The sequence below is a fragment of the Aquila chrysaetos genome, chromosome 10 (assembly GCF_900496995.4).
Source record: "Aquila chrysaetos chrysaetos chromosome 10, bAquChr1.4, whole genome shotgun sequence".
Classification (NCBI taxonomy): Eukaryota; Metazoa; Chordata; class Aves; order Accipitriformes; family Accipitridae; genus Aquila; species Aquila chrysaetos.
This window is the reverse complement of record NC_044013.1, coordinates 31,213,552-31,236,779: the sequence shown is the minus strand read 5'-3', so window position 1 is coordinate 31,236,779 and position 23,228 is coordinate 31,213,552. Positions and strand designations below refer to the sequence as shown.

Genomic DNA, 23,228 nt, shown 5'->3' with positions numbered 1-23,228 from the left:
TGGTTTTGTTTTTGGGTTTTGTTTTTTTTTTTTTCTGAAAAAGAAACACTGAAACCCCACACACATCCTGTTGAGTTGAGCAAACTGGTGCTTCTTGACCTGATAAAGTGATTGTTTTCTGTTCTAGCAGTGACAAGTTGAGGGTGTGAGCATGACGAGATGCTGAATGGGGAGAGGGCATCAGGGGCAGGAAGCTTTAGGGTACAGAGCTCCCAACATTGCCTTACAGAGTGAAGGAAGATGGTGACTGAAGCTGGCCAGATCTCAGCAGGGCTGTTTTCTAGGATTCTGCATATCTAGTAACATTTTGGGTTATCTCAAGGCTTCTCAGGCAGGATTTGGGGGGGTGGAAGAATGGAGGAGTACTGCTTTTAAAATATTTAACCTCAAATAAGTTGTTTAATTTCTGAAATGATTTATTGTATTAAAACTCAAAAGCAAAAGTCACAACTTTGTAAACAGCTAAAATAAGTCTTACTGGACTTATTTTGTGGTTCCATTTATAAATTCTGCCTATTCCTAATTGGTGTTAAGAAGGTAGGAGCCTAGAGTGCATGTCCTGTAAAGAGTTTGAGGAAGCTGAGCTTGTTTGGTCTGGCAAAGAGGAGGCTACTGGGAGATCTGGTAGCTGCCTACAACTATTTGAAGGATGATTAAAAGGATGAGAGAGCCAAAGTTGTCTTGTTCATGGCAGATATAAAAAGAGGCAGCAGTCATGAGTTGCTGTTTGGGAGGTTCATGTTGGAGATGAGTATAAACTTTTCCCAGGAGGGTGGTGCAGCCTTGGGACAGATCCCCAGAGAGGTGGCGGATCTCCATATTTTGGCGTTTTCAAGCCTCAGCTAAGCAAAGACACTGATTTACTGTTGGCAGCAGTCCTGCTGCATTAGGAGATTGAACTGGAGACCTCTGGAGGCCCCTTCAACCAATTCTAAATATAATTCAAGACCAACTTTTGCTTGGAAAAAGTTATGGAGGTTGGAATAATCAGTAGGCAGCTTACAACTGCCTTCACCCACCACCCCTCCGCCCCATGGTTCAGTTTTTAATTATCTCTGAACAGGCCTGCTCATGCCTGTAGCTTAAAACATCAATAGCTACATATGGTTTGTAAACTATTTCTAGATGTTTTTAGAACATGCCGTGATACAAATTGTCAGGGAAGTTGAACAAGCGACCTCCAGAGGTATCTTCCAACCTAAATTACACTATGCATTTGGGGTTCTTCCTTTTTTTTTTTTTTTTTTTTTTTTTTTTTTTTTTTTAGTGTGAATGTAGTAGGAGCCAAACATAAATTCTACAGTTGTTCCAAGACAAATTTCAGAATTCAGCAATGTTTTCTCAAAAGTTTTATGTAACCTGGTAGGCTCTTACTTGGCTACAAGTGAAATACAATTCTGTGTGACCCGTTTGAGGTAAAGAGTTTTCATGTGTATTTGTGGCAACTCTGGTCACCTGGATTTGCAGACAGCAGGCTACTGTAGAGTTGGACCTTGGCAGATGATGGGAAGGTCCTAGGGAAGGTCCTCCCAAAACAGCAACATCTCCAAGGGGTGTCTTGCTGCACAGGGTCACTTCCTTCTGTTCCAGTGCGAGGACAGAGAGGTAAGGGAGGACTGTGGGTCTTTGTGTGAGCACAGGCTGTGAGACTCAACCCTGTGGAGGGAGGAACCCAATCAGCTCTAATGTGCAGTGAACAGCCGTGGAGGAACTGTGTCTCTCCTGCCCCGTCATCCCAGACTGGGGATGCTGAAGCTGTGGGGAATGAAGTGGGCAGGTTGAAAGGTGCTGCAGATAGTTGTGTGTGTAGAGGCAGAGGCTGGGAGGGAGCTCTTCCATGCATTGGCCTTTCTTGCTTTCTGCTGCATTGCTAGTTCATCTGATTGTCTTTTGCCAGAAGACCCATTGCTCTCTTTTGCTTCTTACCCTTGCTTCACTGCAGACCACAGTCGCTGCTCCATACTGCTGTGCTGGGAGGGAATCAGCTGTAACTTTGCCTCTCTTTTTAATGTTTATTTCCTCTCTTTTTTCCTTTGCTTGTCCTGGCTGTGGCTTTTCTCGGGGGCTGGGTACAGATGGATCTTTGTGATACTGACAGCGATGAGGAGATTCTGGAGAGGATACTAGAGCTCCCACTTCAGAAGAACCACAGCAAGAAGTTGTTTAGCATCCCTGAAGTGACTGAGGATGAGGATGAAGATGAGGATGAGAAGTGTGTTATGGAGGAAAAGGCAGACCCTCAAGACTCCTTGGAAACGCTTACCTACCATTCAGGAAGAACAGAGAAGCTGCTCAACATCAAGGAGCCAGTTCTGAAGGCAGATGGGAGTAATACCTCCAAAGATCTGTCTGCTCAGACTCTGCAGGAGGAGCATGGTGTTAAGGAGAGCAGAGGGGATGCTGACCATGCGAATCCTGCCTTTGTCCAGCTGGCCAGGAGTCAGAAGGCAGCAAACTGGAACTGGGGCTACCAGGAGAACGACCCGAAGTCTGGAACTGGGACAAGTCCCACTTGGAGCAAGAAGAAGGGAAATAATTATCAAGAGAAGATCCGGAGTCGGCCTGAGATGGGTAGGAAGAGACAGAATGATTTAACAGAGCACTGCAGTCGTCTGCTGGGCAACTGCAGCCAGATGGGAGGTGGGTTATACAGAGCTCCTAGCCTCAGGGAGGAGCTGAATGTTGTGAGCAGTGCTGGTAGTAAGGAGGGGTTTGATATGTACAGTCGTGCCAGACAAGGCGCCTTACGAAAAAACCACATGAAAGCAGTGGTTTCAGGGTTTGCAGAACCTGCTGTTATGTCAACACACTGCTCCAGCCCCCGGAGCCTGGAAATAGACATTGAATATGACTCCGAAGATGATCAGGATTCAACCTGTGCATCCCCTCCTGAGAGCAGGCTGTGGCCAGAAAGGTCCCAGAGCTGTCAGGGGGACTGGAGTGATTGCTCCAGTCAATCTGAGGTTGCCTACATGGATGGCAGAAGGGACCTGACCAGGCTGGAGATGATGGAAGAGCAGGGTATGGAGTGGGCTGGGTCTCCAAGCCAGCATCTGCGATTTTTCTGCCGTGAGAAGGAAGCACTGAGATGTGAGAGCAGTTCTGAGGAGCAGGGCTGGGAGCTGGACTGTAAGTCACCTGGCTGGAGAAGGAGGCTCGAACATCCTTCGAAGGGAATACGTAACACCTCCTTGCACAAAAGGGTTGGGTGACTTTTCCTATTCTGGCTTTGAAGCAGCTTGCAGTGGTGTTAGCTTCCCTCTGCTTCCCTGGCCTGCCTGTATCTTGCTTTGTTCAGTGTTGTCCAGAGAAAGGACCCTCCTCTAGGATTGTCTGGAAGAATATCTGAGAGATTCTGTAGTTCTGTGCTGCTCTGTGGCTTTTCTTGTATTAGCTGCTTCTGCTTTTCCTGCTAACTGACCGAGTGTCATCGATGCAGTATTCCTTTTCGCACTGGGTCTTCCTCCCCATGGCAGAAGGCTGTGGGACCCAAATGAAAATCGCTGGTGAAATAAGCTGATTTGTGAAAGCTTTGTGTAGATGATGACTGTAATGTCATTGCCTTCCTGCGAAATGCCCTTTCCTGCATCCTCACGCTCACCAAGGGGATCATCATGTGCCTGGCAGGGTGCCTGCCTGTACTTAGTTCTGTTTTCCAACTCCCTTGGTATTTTCAGCTCTAGAGTGTCCCTGAAGAGGAATGTTGCATTTGGATGCACTGCTCTTTGTGGAGTGCGTTTGGGCTGAGCGCTGTTCACGCGAGTTGGAAGGCAGAGGCTGCTACTAACTCTCTGGTGGTTCCTGTTGCAGGCGTCCGGTAATAAAGATCCTAGGGGCCAGGAGCTGTCTGGCGCAGCCGCCTGGCAGGCTCCCAGCAGAAGAGGGAACAAGAGCGTAAGAAGAAACCAAATGCAGAAACCTTTGCTCTCTAGTCTAGGTGAGTGGGCAAGGGGGAGAGAGTTGGGCAGCAGGACAGAGGGAGGCTGTTGGAAATGGCAGGGGGGAGGCTAGTAGGCAGTATTTGAGCTGTGAAGGGCAGGGGGGCGGTGCTGACGTTATCTCTGGTGTGTCCCCTGTCTGCACACAGGTCCTCCAAGGAGCACTGCTTCAGAAACCTCTGTTGAAGATGATGGCATTAGAGTATTTGTGGCTCTCTTTGACTACGATCCTGTTTCTATGTCTCCTAACCCTGATGCAGCAGAAGAGGAGCTCCCATTTAAGGAAGGACAGATCCTGAAAGTAAGAGCACACCTTAGTGAATGTCTCCAACTCTGTATGGATCAATCTCATGTTCCAGGGACAGCATAAACCTTGGGAGGCAGAGCCTCCTTCATCTTGGGAGTTTCCTTAGCTTCCCTTTGTCCTTTCCCTGTGCATCTCAGTCCCTGTAGCATAAACAGTCTCTGGCCTGTCTTTTCCCTTGCAGGTATGTGGAGACAAGGATGGCGATGGCTTTTACAGGGGTGAATGTGCAGGAAGGGAGGGGTACATTCCCTGCAACATGGTATCAGAAGTCCAGGTGGAGAATAACGAAATCAAGAAGCAGCTCCTGAAGCAAGGGTTCCTGCCTGCTGACACACCAATGGAGAGCATAGGTACTGTATCTCCTTTATGTGTGTGCTGTGCTATTGTCAGCACGTTTCTTTGCTGAAACGTGGAAAGCTCAGTCATGCTGTCAAGCTGTGTGGCCAGTGCAGCCCACCAAAATGATCTCTAGGGCTGGTCTCCAGGATCCGAAGGCTTGTTTAGTGGCTGTTGCAGTAGTAAGCAGGGAGGTCTTGATGGATGAGGGAGGCAGGTGTTCTGAGGTCTCAGTTTATACCTGGCTCTACTGCAGCACAGCGCTGCCCAAGGCTGCATTTGCAGCTGCTGGAGCTGCTTCTGTGCTTGAGGTGCTGTGTCTGTAAATTCAGCACAGAGTGTGAGTGAGGCTGATCCTCGCTAGAGAAGGGGAAACAAAAAGTTTGAAGAGCAGCTGAAGGTTGTTAACAACACTTTTCACTTCTGTGTTCTCTCCTTTGTTTTGCGAGTCTGTAATTGAACCCATAGGGGTGACTCTGCTCTTGGGTGAGAGAATCTGTGACGTGGGAATGGAGGAAGATGGGAGAGACTCATGGGGAAGGAAGGGTGTGAGAAAGCAAGGTAGGCAGTCAGGATTGTACAAGGAGCAGACCTGGTCCTTGGGGTCCTCCTTACTCAGTCCCTGAAGTACATGGTTCAGTGCTTTATGCACTGCAGAGACTTTCCTGTTTCTTCCCACTTGTGTACTCAGAGGGAAGAGAGGAACCTTCCCTGGGATGTGCAGCCATCACAGCTTGGGCTGCAGGTCAGTGGCTGTGAGCTGACCCAAGACTGCTGTCAACATATTGGTGTCCCAATGCCTGTCCCTTAGCCCTCCGATCTCTCATCCTGCACCTCCCTGTGTACTCTCTGCTGCCAGTGGCAATTGTTTGACCTGCTCCACTTGTTAAAACAAGAGGAAATTCTTGGTTTTGGCTGGCACCTATTTCCCTACCAGTTCAGCAGTGTAAAACAGCACAAGTGTGGGTCTGATGGCAAAAGTAAGCCCTGACATTGACTGAGCTCTTCCACTGCCTCTCACAGGCAGTGGAGGCAAAAAAAAACCCACAAAAAACCAACCCCAAGAAAAAAAAGAAGCAATCCAACTTGTTTCCATTTCCCTGCTGTGAGACCCAGTATCCAGCCCTAGAGGCTAAGGGGCTGACAGTGCCCAGTTCCTAAATGTGGGCCTCTGGAAGGTTGATCCTGAGGAGCACAGGGGTCAAAGGAGCCTGTTGTTTTCACTTTGTGGCTATATGATTTTTTTGGTAGGTTGTGTCCTTTGGCCTCTTCCATGTCTAGGGAGAGGAGAGATTTGAGTAAGGCTTTTTTTGCACTTGGGACATTCATAATGTTTTCCTGCACATATCCTCTGGCGCCCAGAGATGGCTAGATGCCTGTGGTGGCCTTTTTCCCTATGTGGATACACAAGACTCTCTGTCCCCTGCCCTGCTGTGTACTCTCAGAAGAGTAAAAGAACTTAATAGCTCTGAGACTTCATGAAACGTAGTGGGTTTGAAAATTTTCAGGAGGGTGGTGGTAGTGAGAACAACATACCTTATGCATGCGTGCAGAAAGTAAACCTTGTTTCCTTAGGCAGCCGGGCTGTATGTACCTCTGTTGTTTTCCTGCTGCCGTAAACCCATATTACAGCCTTGTAACTAAGAAAATGCCTTGGAGGGGTTGGTCTGGGAACTCATTCTGCAGACTTATCTGGGGACTCGTCCAGTACTGACCTTGCTCAGTGCAGAAGCTTTAGCTAGAGACCTTCACAGATCCCTTCCTACCTGAGTTGATGGGGTGCACCTCACCTGGCATTTTTCAGGTGTTAAGGGTACAAGGTTTTATTTTATCCTTATGATGCTGCTTCTGAAAGATAAAGTGCAGCAAAGTTTGCCTGATGTCTACTGTGGTATGGCTAATGGGCATAAATACAATGTGGATTTCTGTGTGTATTTGGGATGTGGATTATGCCTCATCTGAGTCCACATACGAGAAATGGAGATTTGGGCTTTGCCCATAGAAATCATGGTGTCTGCTTCCCAGGGGAGGCATGTCATGCTACTGTGTTGCCTGTTCACTCTTCAAGATGCTTTTCACTTTCCATTCACTGTCTGTTTCTCTTGTCTATTTATTTGCTTTTTTGGATTTTTATTAAGGAAATGGCACATTTTCTCCACCTCCACGCCGCCAAACCGTCCCTCCTCCAAAACCCAGACGCTCCAAGAAAGGTCTGTGTCACCCACTGCTTCCTCTTTGATTTTTTGCAATAGGATTACATACTGCATTGAATTTTTACTACTTGCTTACAGGACCCTCAGATGTTTGTCTCTGTACGACTGCTAGGAAGTGGAAAGAGAGCCCATCCCTGTGCTGGTGTTAAGTTTTTAACAACAGTGATGTCTTTTATAGTTTTGGAGCTTGACCTCTGCTTCTTGTTACATCCCTGAGTCATGGTTACTGGTGTAGACTTTGAGTTGCATGAACAGTTTGCTTCTGTTGTTTGCTGCCTTGGTCTTTGTTTTTTTTATTGTTGTTTGTCAGTTGTGTCTTGTGGTCACTGTTGAAAGATGAACTCTCACTGATGAGACATTTTCTTCCCCCAGCAGGGCTGGATAAACAGGAGAAGTACAAGTCTCATCCAGGTGAGAATTGCTCTTTCTTACTATGAGTAGATAATGCATGATTTTAATACAGATGCATTTTGCGGTCAAGGGCCAATGCAAGACCCTTTAGTGCTGCTTCAGAGCACTGTAAGAAAATGGTCATTCTTACAAAAGAAGTTTTAGTTTTTTTAATTTAGTAGTGGGTGCAGTGGCCCTTGACTAAACAGGGAGTGTTTGAAGGTGGAGGGCACGCATGGTTGTGCTTTGGAGGAGCAGGGAAATCTCTTACTCATCTGATGCCATGGTCTTTCAAATCCAAGGTCCCTTGAGAGGGTGCTCACTCTGCTTAAGTGTGCAGTCATCTGTTGATGTCCAGAGAGGCTAAGCCTGCAAACCCCTTGCTAGCCCATCCAGTGTTGACCTGAAGCAGGGTTTAAATCTGTAAGATGAAAGACTAGACAATGTATATTTTCTGTAACATGAGACTTTGCTTTTGTAGACTCAGAGCAGGTCTGTAAGTAATGGGGCTGAGCCGGCAGGTGGTTGTGAAAGTGCAGCATGTTCCCTGAATGATGAGGTCTGTGCTGAGCTCTGTGCTGCTGTGGCTGGGCTGCTGGCCAATGCTGTCCAGGGCTTTTGCTGTTCCCCTGGCACTTGGAGGATAAATTTTGTAGCTCAATAACATATCACTGCGTGGAGGAAGGAGAAATGTCCATTTGAGACACTATAAAGAGACTGCTGTCCTTTGTGTATATATATACACATATATATGTGTGTGTGTATAAATAGAAAACATAAAATAAAACATTCCTGCATATATAGGCAGGACACCAGGATGCTGGAATGGGGAGATGTCCCCACTTTTGTGCTTGTGAGGTGATATAAGAGGTCAGAAAACTGCTTCACCAAATGTCCCTAAGGCCTCTAAAATGTCTCTCCCATTCAGTTTCCCCCTAGTATTCTTCTTGCTCAGTCTGCTCCAAGAATGGTGAAGGAGTTGCTGTGATTTGGGATTTTGTCCTAGAACTTCCAGCTCAGGATATTTTGGTTTATTTTTGTCCTGCAGGACAGAAGCATAAAGACTTTGAAGCTGAACTGTTGACTCCTCGAAGTATGGTGGCTGTCTTTGACTATAACCCTAAGGAGAGCTCTCCAAATGCAGATGTAGAGGTAACAATCAGCTCCTCACTCCTTTTATAGGTTTCTTTTTCCTCTCTCTTTTTTTTTTCTTCTATCCCAAGACACTTAGCACTTCAGTCAAAATAGGGACAATTATAGCTTGGCAATATTACTGCTAAAAAGGGGTTGGCTGAAGTCATAAAATGTAGAGTTTGCTGATATGTTCTTTCATGTGTTCTCCGATAACAGTGTTCAGTTATCTGTGAAGACTATGAAGCAATATGCCCCTAATGATTTTCAGTATGTGTCTCAGTGAAACTATGCGAGCATCTCATGGCCTCGTAGTGATTAGACAGGACTAAGCAGATCTGGGGCAGGAGGAAGCAGCCCCTGCTGTTAACAACTGATCCAGGGCACACTCTGGTAAAAGGAAAAACCTGCTTAAGGGTTTGAATGGACTTCTGATACTTAAGATGAGCATGTCTTTTGCGTTAAACACCTGTGTAGGTCTTTGTTCAAGAGAGAATACTTAGCTCCAGTTTAATGGACCAGTCTTCTAAGTTCTTGCTTTTCAAGCAGTCCCTACATACAATCCAAACAGTATTTTTGTGGGTAAGTCGTTTCAGGTGGAAAGATTGCAATGCAGAATCCTTTCTGCAAAAACCCTTTCTAAATTAGAACATGGTCTGTTCTCTGTTCTTCCATAGCAGTGTTAGTCTACTCTGAGCAAACATAAACATGGGGTTTGGATTCAGATTCTTTCCATGCATCTGGAAGGGAGTGTATGGCCAAGAGGTGGCACAGTTCAGGTAATGCTTGCCTCCCAAACTGAGTGTCTCATGAGGAAGACAGCCTGCTTCTGAGGACAGAGTGTTTTAGGGATGGTGGATTATCTTGGGAGGGATACAATGAGAGCATGTATCTGGCCAAAGAACACTTTTGAGCCCTTGTCAACAAGAAGATGACTGTATTTTTTGCAGTGATTCAGTCTTCCTAGAACCTTCCCTGTGGACAGAGCTCAAATTATTGAAAGAAGCTGGTGCAGTTCTGTTGCATTGTTGGAGGTGCTCCCTGTTCACACTCCCAGAAAATTTGGTCACCTGTTCTGCTAGAAGGCTGCAGCTGCTGTTTGTGAGCTTGCACGAGGACATAGTAGGATCAGCTGTGCCATTCTGTATGTCTGTGAGTGAAGTTCCCTACAAGTGTCTTTCTGCTAGAACAAAGTAATTCACAGCCAACAGGAGGAAGCCGCAGCCTCCAGAGATAAATCGAGTACTAGGGATATACTAGGGTAAATATATTAGAGGTAGGTCCCTTCCAGCTAACACTTCTGTGAAGTACATATAAAGCCAGTGTGTCTTGAGTGGAACACAGCCTGTTCGGAGACTCTACCTTTTGTATCTTAGAGCAGCTTTTTTGCTGCAATTGGGCAGTTTCTTCCATTAGAAGAGACTGCTTACACCTTTGTCTTCGCTCTTGTGCTCCATGGAGCGCATGCTGGGGTGGCTGACAGAACAGATGGATGTGATGGTGAAGGGTTACGTGTGTTGTGCAGTAATGTTCTGTTTACAGGTCAAATCTTCCCATTTGTATGCATTCCTGCTAGTGATTAATCCCTGAGCATTGCATACAGAACAGGCTCATCCAAGGGAGTGGGATTTAGTACTTATATTTAAAGAAATGAAAGGTATTTCTGGTGCTTGTTCAGCTTGTTCTCAACATACCTTTCCAGAACAGGTGGTAGGTACTATTTTGAAGCCTTATTAAAATTGATTTAAGAAACAGGCTTTGCTCTTGTCTTAATTTATGAAATGCTTCCTTAGCATTGAATTCCATGGTTACCCACTTCAGTTGCTCTTCTGTATCCTGGTCCTGCAAGTCTTAACACAGTGGTCTCCCTCCCTCAGGGTGAGATTGTGCAAGAAGCCCAGGGTGACCTTGTGTTTCTGGTGAGAAATTCCAGGCAGTGCTTCTCCTGTGACCGTTGTTCTGTTGCTCTTTGCAGGCTGAACTGACTTTCAGTGCTGGGGACATTATCACTGTATTTGGGTCCATGGACGACGATGGTTTCTATTATGTAAGTACAGGGGTTGGGAATGTCCTGTGGCTACATCTGAAATCGTTGGATTCCATCTAGTGGCAGGAGAGCAGAAATCAGGGAACAAAATATTCTGCTTTTGGAAAAAAAATAAACCCGTATCTGCTTAGTGCAGGGCAGATTGTTTCTGGCAGTCCATGCTCTGCCTGTAAACCCGATACCCAAATGGTTCTGAGTTTATTTCTTGGCAGAACTCGACTGCAGGTTTCCCAAAGCCTAGGATGCATTTTTCTGTACGTACACCAGTTGAATCACCATCTGCTATAAGCTGGTTTGTCACCAAGCACTCAGACACATGGTCTTATCCAGGGCAGGAGGCTAAAATGGTAACATAAGAATAAAAATGTATGATGACCCCCATCTGGCCATACTTCAGTGTATCAACTTCAACAAGAACTGGTATCTGTTTAATTTACTCTGCATACCTGGGGTACCTGCGAACGAGCTGTGTGCAAGACACGATCCTTAGCCCTTGGATCATCCACCTTTTCCTGCACAGAAAGCAGTGTGTCTTCACACATCAAAGTTGAGGTTCAGCTGCAGGTAAAGTCTCGAGGGGATCACCGTGAATGTTTTGTTAGGCTTCTTTTATAGTGTTGGCCAAACAACATTGCTGGGGTTGTTTTTGTCTTACCCAACCACCTGCTGTTGAACTGGAGACAAGCTTGGTTTGCAGCTCTGGACCTCAGTAAGCATTAAGGCAGTGCCTACAGGACATTGTACCAGTAGTACCTCATTCTTTAAATAAATAAATAAATACCAGAGCAAATCAAAGGCCATTAAGAAAGCTTGTGGCACAGTCATATTCCAGTTGCTTCCACGATAGCAGTGGAAATTTTTTGAGTTTGTAGAAGTGACCATGTTGCTAGAATACATTTGTCACAGCTTGCTGCCATCTTTTCTTCCTTTACAATCTTCTGTGTTTTTGTGGTCTGAATTGTTCTGCAGCTAAGCAAGAATGTGAGTCGTGAAATTTGCTGAGGATCCTTCCAACATGAGTGTGCTCCTGGGCTTCTCTCAGACCATAGCCTAGCTTTCTCTGCATGGGACTGCTCCTCTATTTATTATTTCTCCATCAGCCAGGAAACCTGATGTGAGAACTAAATGTTGATCTTGCAGGGAGAGCTGAACCAACAGAGAGGGCTTGTGCCGTCTAACTTCTTGGAAGCTGTAACTTCAGATGGAGGCATGGTCAAGGAACTTCATTCAAAAGATAAAGAAGCTTTTCCGTTGAGTGCTGAGAGCCAGGTAAGATTGTGTGACTCTGCATAGTCCAGACATCCAAACTGTGATGTGGCTGGAGGCTGGGCATTGTGTAGCATGCGGCATCTGATGGAATCATTTAAATTCTTGCATGCAGCTCAGTTCATCCCATGGGAGATGCTCAAAAGATTAGAAGGGTGTGCTAGGAGCTCTTGAAGACTTACCTGTAGTGCAAACAGAGGCACAAAGCAACAACATCCACTGGGGCCTCAGTCTGATTATGGTCAGGTGAGCAAAGAGCATCCCAGGTCCCACCAGCAAATTCTTTAGATCCACAGAAGGGTCAGTGGTGAAATTCTGCTGCAAGCAAAGCAGTTCAGCCAGCTTCCAAGACACATGAAATTCCTCAGATATGCTCATAGCCATGCTGAAGAGTTCTGGAGTTATCGACACCCAAACACCAACGCTCTCCCACCCATCCTGAGTTAGATACATCTTAATCCAGTCTGAGGTGCTTCCAGATAAATTCAGAACATACTGGGGAGTTTCCCAAACAGATCTGTAGGATGGATCCTAGGGATTTGAAAGCATCCCACAGATGCAGGGAATTCAAAGGTTGAGCTAGCTCCTTGCATTATGTTGCTGATATTCTTGAAACAAATGCTTAAGTGGGAGATTTGGGTCATTTGCCAGATTCAGTCAGTCCTCAGTGGGTGAGGCCAAAAGTGTGGCACCTCCCTGGTCACTCCTGGACCTCATATGCTGTGTCATTCTAGAGAGTGGGAGGCAGGGAGGGACACAGCTTGGTCCCAGCTCACATGTACTCAACCTTCAGTTCTTCTTGGGAAGCTATTGGCACCGTCAAGTGGTGCCAGACCCATAGAAGTGTGTAAGAGCAGGCCCAGACTGGCTTTGAGCCAGTCCTTGAGGAAGAATGTGTCCCTGAATCCTCCTCTGTTGAACTCTCCACTGGTGCCACCCTAGCTTTCCCACTCTCTACGGTGTTCCTTGTCCTATTTTTCATGCTCAGCACTTCTTTTCTCTGTACCTACCTCTCATGTCTATCTTCAAATGCTGCCTGATCTCCCTTGGGCTTCAGCTGCAGCCCCATCTCTTGCTTCCAGGCATTTCAAGCTTTGTGGGTCTGCACTATAGCCTCAGTACCTTTGTACAAAGAGCAGGGGGCAGGCCTGACTCAGAATTAAGGTTTGTATGTAGCTTGGTGGATCATCTTCTAAACTCAGAATTTGTCTGGGTCCCTTGTGCTTACCTGTTCAGGATACTCAGTGCCTTTTCTCCCAGCCCATAAGTGCCTGTCTATGCTGGGGAGTCACAGGTTAATAAGCTGTTACTACCAGGGTTTAAGAGCCCTGAGGTTATACAAGTCTAATTTTCCTGGGGGAAAACAAGCATTCAGAGTGGGTTTCCTTCTTCAGTTTACCTCTCAAAATGATCTACTCTTCCCAAATTACTCATCTATTGGAATAGAGGGTGCCAAAGGAGACCTGATCCAATGCAATTAAAACAGGTTGAATTCATAGTGTAACTTATTACAGATCTAACCCTTCTCTCCAGCATCCACCAGCAGCAACAAGGGCCTGTTTCAGATGCCAGCAGTCATTATTCCAGCCCCAGCCTAGGTCCTCCCAGAAACCATGGGGAAATTCAGGTAGCCTTCAAGGCTCAGAGAGCTGATCTGCCACTTGTAGATGTGAAAGGTTTGGCTTAGCTAATGGTGTTTTATTAAGGGCAAGTAAGAGAGAGGAACTTGGCTGATAAACAGGGTAACATATACAACAAATCTGCCCTTATTTCAAGTATTCCTATTTGCATCCTACTGGTCAGGAAACTGCAACACTAGTTGGACCTGCCATGTCCCAGGCTTTGTCATGGGCCTTACAGGGTAACAAGGTCCTGTCTGCTCTGCTGCTGAGCAAGCAGCATGAGCTGCTCCTGCTTGCTGCCCTGCAGCTTGCTGCTGCTCCACTTTCCTCTCTGCTTTCCACTGGTGCTGGGTTCAGTAGTGGGTGACTGTTCCCCTGGGCACAGCAGTTTGGCCCAGATATCCCTGCATGCTCAAGGCTGTAAGCCTTTCATGACACCTTTTTTTTTTTTTAACAGAAATGCCTTTCAAATGTGATAAAAACAACCCATATAAAATAGATGTGTTTCAGGCTTGCCTGCCTTTCAGACCTTTCCATTTGTCTCCACTTCTCTCTGCCAGAGATCCAACAGAGCTTCCCCCTGCATTAGCTCTGACTTTGGGTCTGTAGCACAAGAAGCTGTTGCCTTACGTCAGGATCAATTTGGTAGTTTTGGTACTCAGCTGATCCATGAGCAGCTATTTTCGTAGTCTGAAGTCTGGGGACTTGGAAAATTCAGTTGATTATGTCAGCCAATATTATTTCAGTGGGAATCTACATTAACTAAGCATGACTTTGTGTTGGCTGCTTCTGTGTAGTGATAGACTGCCTCCTGTCCTGCTGCATCCCTGCTTCAGGATACCTGTCCTGGGTAATCTGGCTTAGCACTCTTTAACTATGTGCAGTCCTGCCTCCTGCTTGTGCTTTGCAATCCAGATCTATCTAAACAGCTTCCAAATATGAAGGGCATGTTTGCCCCCTTTTAAAAGCTGTACATTTACCCTGCTCATAACTAAACTTGTATTAGTTAACCACATTTAAGTATGTTTAGTGATTACTGAGGTGAGACAGAACCTGACCCCACTGAGTTTTTGGCTCTGTCACAGCAATTGCAGCATTCCTACCGATGGGCAGAACACCTGATGGGTAAGGCAGAAGAAATACCTCCTCCTGTAAAACATACATATTCTAAGGGCCATTCCTGAGCTGGAATGAAGTCTCACAGTGACACAGCCACGCCTGGGGCTTTCCAAACTCCAGCGACATATTCACTCCATAGAGTTAAGGAACTTGCTTGTTAAAGTGTGTTGTTGGCATATACAACACAAACAGAAGCACCTTTGCTGCTGCTGTTTGGGATGGGGGGAGTGGGGAGTATGCAAAAAATCACCAAAGGCAAAAGATGCATGGCAGCCTCTGGAGAAGTATTGTTTGAATTTTCTGAAAGACAGCGTGGCAAAACAGACTCCCATCAAATTTACCAGTCCCAGCTTGAGACCTGACACATCAGGGGCATGCATGTGCACCATGGTGTCACAGCAGAGCTTTGAACTTGTATTAAGGTTAGTTCCAATCTTAACAGAAACTTCTCCAGCATGATCATGAGTGAATTTTAAGTTCCTTGTAACTTCTTGGATTTGATGTTTTCGCCCTGTCTGTTCTTCACACTTCCCTTCTCCCTGCTGCTATGCCAAAGGCCTGAGAATAAGGACAACTTACTTTCCAAATTGGACTGGGGAAGGTGGATAATTTTTAATTATTTCTGAGTAAATCTTAAAATGCTGGCAACTGAAAAAGGTGAAGCAGTTTAACGTTCAAACTGACAACATCTGGGGATTAGATTAAGTAATAAAAAATACGGCACAAAGAGGAGTATCCAAGAAGTTATGGTCACAAGCTAGGGCCCTGAAACACTCATGCTCACCAACTTAGAGCAGTTGCTTTCATGCTGTGGCTGTCGAATGAATATTGTTGTGTCAGTAATATGCAGTTTCTGTCAAAGACTGATTGTAAAGCACCTTCAGAAACTGTTTGATTCTAATTGATTTCATGTATTTATTTCTGTATGTATTATGCACCCGTGATGGTTCTTTTCTTCAGAGAATGAGGAAGAGAAGAGTCCAGTGATAGATATGAATGATACATAGAGAGAGAGAGCAACCATGTAAGTTTGTGTGAGAAGACCTCTTCAATCTCCCACCCAGCCTAGCATATTAAAGGGTCCTGCACCCATAGTTTACTCCTTTTCTTGCTTGTAGTTTGACAGGCTGGTTTGGGGCTCTGCTAGCAAGTCCACCTTCAAATCCTCTGGTGGCAGACCTTTACCTGCCAGATTGGTTCTATATTAAAGACAAGCCATGATCTGTTCAGCACTTGAAGTGCAATTGTTTGGAACAATTATCTGGTGGTTTTGGGGACCATGATGGGACTGGGCTAGGTATTCAGGTTTAGAAAAGACCTGCGTTGTAATTCAGCCTGGCCCTTCTACCACTGTTCAAGCACGTCAACAGCCAAAGCTTTGTTTAGCCTTTGCAAGATCCTGCTCAGGCTGAGCACACCCCATATTCAGCCTGTGTTTTTTTTTCTTCTTGATTTTACTCCTTCCTGACTAGAGTCCTGAAAAACCCCTGCACACCATCAACTTAAGTAAGTAGTAACATTTAGTCCCTAAAACCAACCTTGCATTGATGTTATGTCTGGTAATACTTAAAAAAACAATTTTGGGGGTAATACTTAAAGAAACAATTTTGGGGTTGGGGGGGGTGAGAACCCTGGTTTTGGGGAGCAGTGGGAGCAGATCTGTGTTTTTCTTAGTTTCAAACATTGTTTTCCTGAAATTGTGCAAATCAGTAATACCTGAGACAGCACTGAAAACTGTCCCCTGAAAAATAACATGACTCTTTTTTTTATCAACCCTAATAGCTTTTGTCAGGATCTTGACAGAGCAGTTTTTCCTTCATGTTTCTCTTAGAGAAGAAACCCTAATTTTAGTATTGTTTGTCTCATACCAGATGAATCTGTGAACTGGTTCTGTTGCTTTTCTGCCATATAGAGACCTCTGAGAATATCTGCACATGCTTGTGTGTGAGAGTGCCTCTGTGTGTGGAAATCTTCCTGGGCATCGTATGCCACAGCTGGGAATCAGCAGGACTTTCAGCCACAAAGACAGGAAACTGCTAGTCACTTTTTTTAACTGTTCAGCATTTGACAATGACATTGATACTGCAATATCCTTATTGCAGTAAATAACTGTGACATTTGTGAGTTGCTCTGGTTACCTGTCTGTCATTTTGTACACAGTCTTTCATGCATAGCTCTACAGGAGAAATTGTATAAGGTTTGTTGGGCCACTTCAGATCTGCCCTAAAACTGTCCCACCTTTGCCAGAAGAATGGTTTCCAGTGGTGCATGGGCACCACGCCTCTGCTGCCCTGGCTGTGCAGGGATCTTTACAGCACTCCTGCATCCTTTGGGGCTGCTGAGTCAGCCCAAGGCCTGAGCTTCATAGGGGAGATCACTCACTGCATGTTGGTGAGACCCCTTCTAATTAGCCCAATGCTTTCATGCATTTTATCCAAGGATTCTCTGTTGCACAATGCATAAATAGTTTCTGGAGCAGAACCCAGGGATTCTTACTTTGCACACAGCTAACCCAGTAGGCTACCAAGTTAGCCCTCATCTGGCTTACTTTTTCTCTTTGCCTCCATAAATCTTGCATTACCAGCTGCAAATGGTTCATCTAGATTCATTCAGATTTATTTCCAGACTTCTCAGACCTGACTAGCACTTGGGCCATCAACACCAAGCGTTGCACCGTGCATGCTCCCAGGAGATAGAAAGACTGGAGTTGATGCTGCAGCTTTAGTTGGAGGAGTGGACCTCACAGGCAGAGTGCAACTTTCACAAGGGCCAGGCTGTGCCATCAAGCCCTCTGCAGCATGTCCTTGGCAGAAGCTGGCCTTTCAACACAGTGCTGGATATCTGGAGAGTTGCAGAAATACCTCTAAAAGCGTGTGGAACAAGATTTTCAGGTGAAAATAGAGTGTGAGTTCAGGAAAAATCAGCCACTGTATTGTTTACTGTAATGAGGAGAGGCGGAGAGGAGTTACATCTCCATCGCTGTAGCCAGAGACCTTAGTTCAGGTAGGAGAAAGTCTCATGGTACTGTCACTTGGGACAGTTTAAAGTGATTGCTGCAAGACAGTAGTGGACTTTTCAACTTTCTGGAGTTGGGAAGGGTCGTATATTCACACCAGGACAGAGCTCTCCAAAAGTCCTGTACTTCTGTCTGCTCAGGACTGACTTGATAGGTATTGCACATACCGAGTCTGACTCTAGAGAAGAGGTTTCTACTCGTCTTGTACCAAAAGTGCTTTCTTCCTGCAGTGGAGTGAAGCGACTGGAATACAGCAGCATAACTTCTACCTGTGAGGGGAGGAGAGGTCTCAGCTGCTTTTTGTGCTCTTTGTCACACAGGAGGTGGGGTGCTGAAACAGCAGTAGGGTGATTGACCCCACGAAGCTTTAAATAAACTAACCCACAGCACAGAAACTATGATTGTGCTATAGCTATGGCAGTAATGTTATGTCTGTGCATCTGCTTGATTCAGCAGCTTTCCCCAGGCATGGTGTGGGACCAGGACCAAAGCACATCCACTCCTGCCAGTGAACTGCAAGCAGCTGCTGTGATTCTCACGCATTTCCTGTGCAGGGCTAATGTCTTTGCTCTTCAGTAACGCTTCCACACCAGGCAGAGCATCTTGCTGCCAGTGTCGCTAACTCATCTTCCCTGTTGGAGCTGTGGCTGCTTACAGACCCTTAAGGGACATGCACTCAACTCTTCCTGACTTAGTGGGACCCAAGCAGAGAGATGTTGATGGCATGATGTTTCAATGTGCCAAGGAACAGGGCTCTTCCTTGGCAAAGCTCCAGCCACTGTCATGTTGTGCCAACATAGGCAATGCCAAGATAGGATGTACAGCTGCGAGCTTGGAAGATGCTAGCTTGTGAAAGCTGTGTGGAAGAGAAGGCCATGGGACAAGTGCTCTCCTAGGCCTCAGAAACCCAGAGCCTCTTCCCTGGTGAACTTTGCAGCTTCTTGGGAAAGCTTGCCCTGCCAGATCAGAAATGGTCACTGTCTGTACACCTAAACACAGCGAAAGGAGATCATGGAATGCTGCTGGGAACTGACCTGCCATTAGTATCTTGTGAAGAGGAAACCGAGCCCAGGACTAGGGCACTTTCTGATTTCTAAAAGCCCTTTCCAAAAGGAGCAGCATACAGTGCATCATTTGGGACTCTGGATCACAGTTAACGTTCTCAAGTGCTCAGGTGAATTAGGAATATATGTCAGTTGCTCTGTGCCACTTGATCCAAGACTTCTCCATGTCCTGCTCCATCATGAACGTTTTCTCTATTATTGGTGCCACTGCAGAACATCAGACTTTGCTTTCTGCCCCTCCTGTGACTACATCTGGTGGATGCTGAGCAGCCTTGCAAGACTCCAAATTTCTCTTCTTACCATGACAGAGCATGGCCACTGTTGTAGAAGCCTCCCAGCTTAGCCATCCTCCTTGAACTTCTGAAGGTCTTGCACAGCCCTTGTTCTTGTTAGGTTGGTTTCTTCTTAATGTCCTGCCTTCTGTCACAGAGTGTGCTGGGAGCCCACCAGGCTCCCTGGCCTAGGCAGCCAGCAGGCATGTGTGGATGCATCAGTATCTATCCATCCATGCTCTCAGGAGGTGCTTTATTTAACAGCATCTTCAGCTGTGAAGCAGCATCTTCCACCAAGTCCTCAGTGGGGCTTTTCTGCTGTCCTATTCTTAGCCAAAGTTAAGGAATTTAAGAATGTCTGAGCTCAGGCAGAGTCTCGGTAGTGGGTACAAAAAAGTTTAAATCCACTGGAAACTTCCTAACTGGATCTGCAGCTGCATAGAGGAGCTGAGCCTTGCAGGGTGAGGGACAGATTGGCAGGGAGAAGGCAGGGTTCTCTGGCTGAGGTTTATGTTGGCATGATGTCCTTCATCAGCTCTAACTTCTGCTTTTTTCTTTTGTTTTCTCTTCTTCCCACTCAGTTAAATCCAGATGGGTCTGTTCAGAGTGACTCCTCACCAACTCCTCCTACTCTACCACCTTCCTGCCTTGTCACGGGTGAACAGTGTCCAGAGCAGGCATCGCTGGCTGCTCTCAAATGCAGTGATGTACCTGGTCAGAGTAAAAAGAAGAGAGGCTTCTTCTTCAAAGGAAAAAAGCTCTTCAAAAAACTTGGGTCCAGTAAGAAAAATTAACAAGGGATTTATTATTCTGTAAAGACTGCCTGTGCAGTCCACACAGGGACTGAAAATTCAGGAGAAGCCCTCTGCAATAAGCTGATTAGAGTATTTTCATAGGGGAAAAGTCTATGTTGAATAGAGAAAACTCTTCAGTGGGTCTGTGAGCTGTGGTCTTTGCTGAGAGCCCAGCCATGGGTGCCCACCCAGCGTGGGTAGTGGCTCTGAACACAGTGTCATGGCACTGGGGTGTGTGAGGCCTCAGCTCCAGGATACAGCTACCTCCACAGTAGTGTGTCCTGCTCCATGCAGCCCTCAATGCACTGGTTCCCTGTAAATATTTTAACTTAAAAATTATATTCTGGTTGTAAGTTAGCTAAATGACTTTTCCCAGCAAAGCCCCAGTCCCTTAGGAAGAGATCCCTTGTACTACACACCCTGGTATTTCTCTGGTCCAAAGGAGTTTGTGTCAACTCCTTCACTTCCTGCAAAGAAAATTTGCACTTTTCTGTTCCCATGAATCCCCTTTGCTGTCTCTGGGCTGACAAGTGAGTTATTTGTACTGTAAACCTGTAAATATGCAGCTGTGCCTAGGAGCATCCCACACTGCCTCAGTCATGTTTCAGCATGAGGATTGCAATGGAGGAAGGAGCGATACCCTGAAGGGGGTCAATACTTCTGCCTGTAGGGTGGGCTGCTGTAAGCTGCTCTTGGCTGGTTCACCTTGACCACACACTGGCTGGGGACTCCGCCTTATTTATTTATTTATCTATTTATGTATTTATTTATCGCCTGCCTCTTTTCACAGTTTTATTTGGCTGTTTCAGTGGGCTGCTCTTGAGTTGGAGCATTTGGAGAGCAGAGCTGGGGATGGAGAGTTTGCAGCTATTTTCATATGAGATGATGTGTTCCTTGAGTTAAGACACATCCCTTTCTAAGCCACGGAGAGTTTTGTACTACATGGTTTCTATCCTTTTCTGTGTTTCTTTCTTTGCATGTTTCAGTGGGGTTTTGAGAAGGACAGTTATGTGAGGTACATGAATGGTGCCAGCACAGTGTCCACGAGTGTTGGTGATACGGTATGTTTTTATTTAATATCAAATTTTATTATAATAAAGTCTATTTTCACAAAAACACATTTTCCTTAAAAAAGCAAAAGATTCAGTGATGCTGCTTCTGGGGGCAGGGGGTGCAGAGGGGAAAATGATACCAATCATTTGCACCTTGAGGATGCTCCACAGCATTTCATATAGGAGCCCGCTTTTCCTGTGATTGTGGTGCGAGCTACCTTCTCTGGGAGTGAAAAGTCTTTGCCTCTCCTGCTTTAGAGGCCCAGTCCTGGAGATGAAAGCACCAAGGTGCAGTTACAGAGTGTTATACTGTGCCTGAGTGCAGTTATACCATGTCCAGACCTCAGCTGGATGTGCATGTAGCCCTGCTGCACTGCCTGGGTGGCTTCATGCAGCATTAGTCCCTGCATCTGGGCACTAGATCCCTTTACTGTGGGTGCCACCGAGCCCAGGGGGACCTGCACAGCCAGATTTCTTCCCGCAGCTCTGTTCTCTGCTCTTCGGTGTTACCTGTATGTGGGTGCTCCTGGATGTGAAGTGAAGGGCACGGGGCTGAAGCAGCTGTCCTGATACTAACATCTTCTGCAGAGGGATTGCAGGTCAGCAGGGAGGGTTGCTGGGCCCAAGGTGGCTGGGAGCAGCCGGGCCATACAGCTACACCTATGCTTCCCTGTTGTGTCGATGTAGCAGAGCAGTGAAAGCAGCATCAGGTATGATGGCTACATCCAGACCACAGTGTTTCATTCCCTGATGATTTCATTTTTAGACTAGAGCAAAAATTAAGAGGTCAGTTAGGGGGTTTGTTAGAAGTACAGCTTTTACTTCTTAAGTTTCAAATGCTTTGGCATTTTCCATTTTTTAATTGGCTCCTCCACAGCGAGCCACCTTCAAGCCAGGCTGGGAGCACACACCTGTGGAGAAGATCTGCATATCCCTTGCAGATGTTGGCTTTTTTTCATACTGTGCTGATAGGGCAGGTTGGCTGGGATAGACCAACCAACTCTCTGCAGTTACTGTGTCTTCTGACATAGCCACTGCTGTACTCGGGCGATAGACCGAGACGATGATCTGCTTTGTCAGAACAAATGGCCCCAATAGACACCAGCCCCACTGCAACAATCTTGTAGGTGGAACGCGCAGCCCGCTTGCAGGCTTGCAATTTCCAGAGAGTCCAGGCACATCTTGTGTGAGCAGTGACTGGTCCTGTCCAGCCAGCAGGACCTGACCAAGCACTGCAAGCAGCTGCTCAGAGGTTGTTGCAAGGGTCTTCTTCCATGTTTCTTACCCAAGAGATTAACAGCCTACTGCTAGGAGCCTTGAATCAGTGCTGTGCCTAGAGAAGAGGCTTTGCTGCCTCTGTGTCTCCCAGTTTGGAGTTGTTCTGGGGACTGCTGCCCTATGCAAAAGTCTAAGTGTGTATTATCAAAAATGCCATTATTGGTGTTGATTTTTGTAGTGCCACCACAACAGACACATGAGTCTTGGGCTACTTGATGTCCAGTCCTCCTGTGTGGACCTGCTCTAGCTGCTCAGTTCTTCAGGGCCTCAACCCTGTGTGGTCTCTCCGATCTGGAAAGAGAGGGTTGGAGATCCTGGAGACAGACTGAGCTTTCCTCCAGTCTTGCTAGGAATTGTAGTTTTTCTGCCTGTTTGCCTAGATGTCTGGAACTGAGCAGAGCTGCTGTCTGTGGTATCTGACCCCAAGAAAGGAGAAGAAAAAAGGTGGTTTTCCCCTCTCATCCAGCTGGAACATTTCAGCTGGATGATATTCTTTATATGCTTCAATATACTTTGGCTAAAAGAGGGAAAAGTAAGAAAACCCCAAAAGCTCTGAGGTCAGACCACAGGTCTTGGCTCTGTACCTTGCTCTTACAACTCATTGAGTAGTTGATGCCTCATAGTCCCATCAGTGGAAAGGTGAGCACTTGAAACTGCAATCTCCCGTGTTACGTGGGGCTCTGCGAAGGCCACTGGCGCATAAATGTTGGGTCAGTTCTGTGGAATGGCAGTTGTGTACCTTGGTCCTCTGGTAATTCAGCCAAGGTGGCAAAAGTCACTGTGGGCTTTTCTGGGGATTTTGCAGGATTTCCTGACAGGGGTGACTTGGTTGCGAAGCTGCTACACCTTGGAGAGAAATGTTCAGGATGATCTTGATATTGCAGTGAACCACTGTTTCCTGTGGTGGACAGGAGTCAGGGCAAGGACAGACTGAAAGTGTTGAAGTAATAAAGTTGCTGCAGCTATGAATGTTGGAAGGTGTTTCCGTGATTTCTGAAGCAAGACTTAAGTGATGAAAGTCATCAGCAACCCAGTAATTTATCTTCAGCTTGCCCTGCCACGGAGGAAGTCGGTTGCCGTTCTAACCGAATTTACCAGCTGGAGTTTCCTAAGCAAGTTGTTTAAGGTCTTTTGAAAGAAACTGCCTGTCATTGCTTTTATCAGTTCATCAGGGGATGAACTGAAGAACAAAACCCTTAGGAAGAAAAGCAGCGGCTCAAATGTTTTGGGGTCTGCCCAGAGCTGGAGGCCATGTCTGCAACCAGTGCCTGCAGGATGGCTCCCTCAGTCCTGGTGCTTCCTGCCTCCTCAGCTGAGCCCTTGTGACCAGAAGGTGCATGTTGTCCCTCTGCTCCCCAGGCATGTGCTGGGCTGCCTCCCAGC

General features: G+C 46.3%; 1 protein-coding gene and 1 long non-coding RNA gene across 15 annotated transcripts in view; both read left to right on the top strand.

The window, feature by feature from the left end:
- Window positions 1–22,814, top strand: part of TSPOAP1 (TSPO associated protein 1) — a 74,252-nt gene extending 51,438 nt beyond the window's left edge. For 4 of the 14 annotated variants that reach the window (XM_030027695.2, XM_030027699.2, XM_030027689.2 and 1 more), the window contains 10 exons: window positions 2,076–3,203; window positions 3,811–3,937; window positions 4,088–4,239; window positions 4,427–4,595; window positions 6,720–6,791; window positions 7,167–7,205; window positions 8,233–8,336; window positions 10,291–10,362; window positions 11,503–11,631; window positions 19,303–22,814. In XM_030027695.2, coding sequence (XP_029883555.1) covers window positions 2,076–3,203; window positions 3,811–3,937; window positions 4,088–4,239; window positions 4,427–4,595; window positions 6,720–6,791; window positions 7,167–7,205; window positions 8,233–8,336; window positions 10,291–10,362; window positions 11,503–11,631; window positions 19,303–19,515 — 2,205 coding nt within the window. In that variant the 3' untranslated portion in view covers window positions 19,516–22,814. Of the gene's footprint in view, window positions 1–2,075; window positions 3,204–3,810; window positions 3,938–4,087; window positions 4,240–4,426; window positions 4,596–6,719; window positions 6,792–7,166; window positions 7,206–8,232; window positions 8,337–10,290; window positions 10,363–11,502; window positions 11,632–14,335; window positions 14,376–15,329; window positions 15,394–15,841; window positions 15,876–19,302 lie in introns of all 14 variants that reach the window. The other 10 variants (XM_030027694.2, XM_030027692.2, XR_003925318.2 and 7 more) reach the window with 9 other exon arrangements.
- Window positions 4,604–5,605, top strand: LOC115346959. The gene is made up of 2 exons (XR_003925321.1): window positions 4,604–5,142; window positions 5,273–5,605. It is a non-coding gene; the product is annotated as an uncharacterized LOC115346959 (long non-coding RNA).
- Window positions 22,815–23,228: the final 414 nt, after the last annotated feature.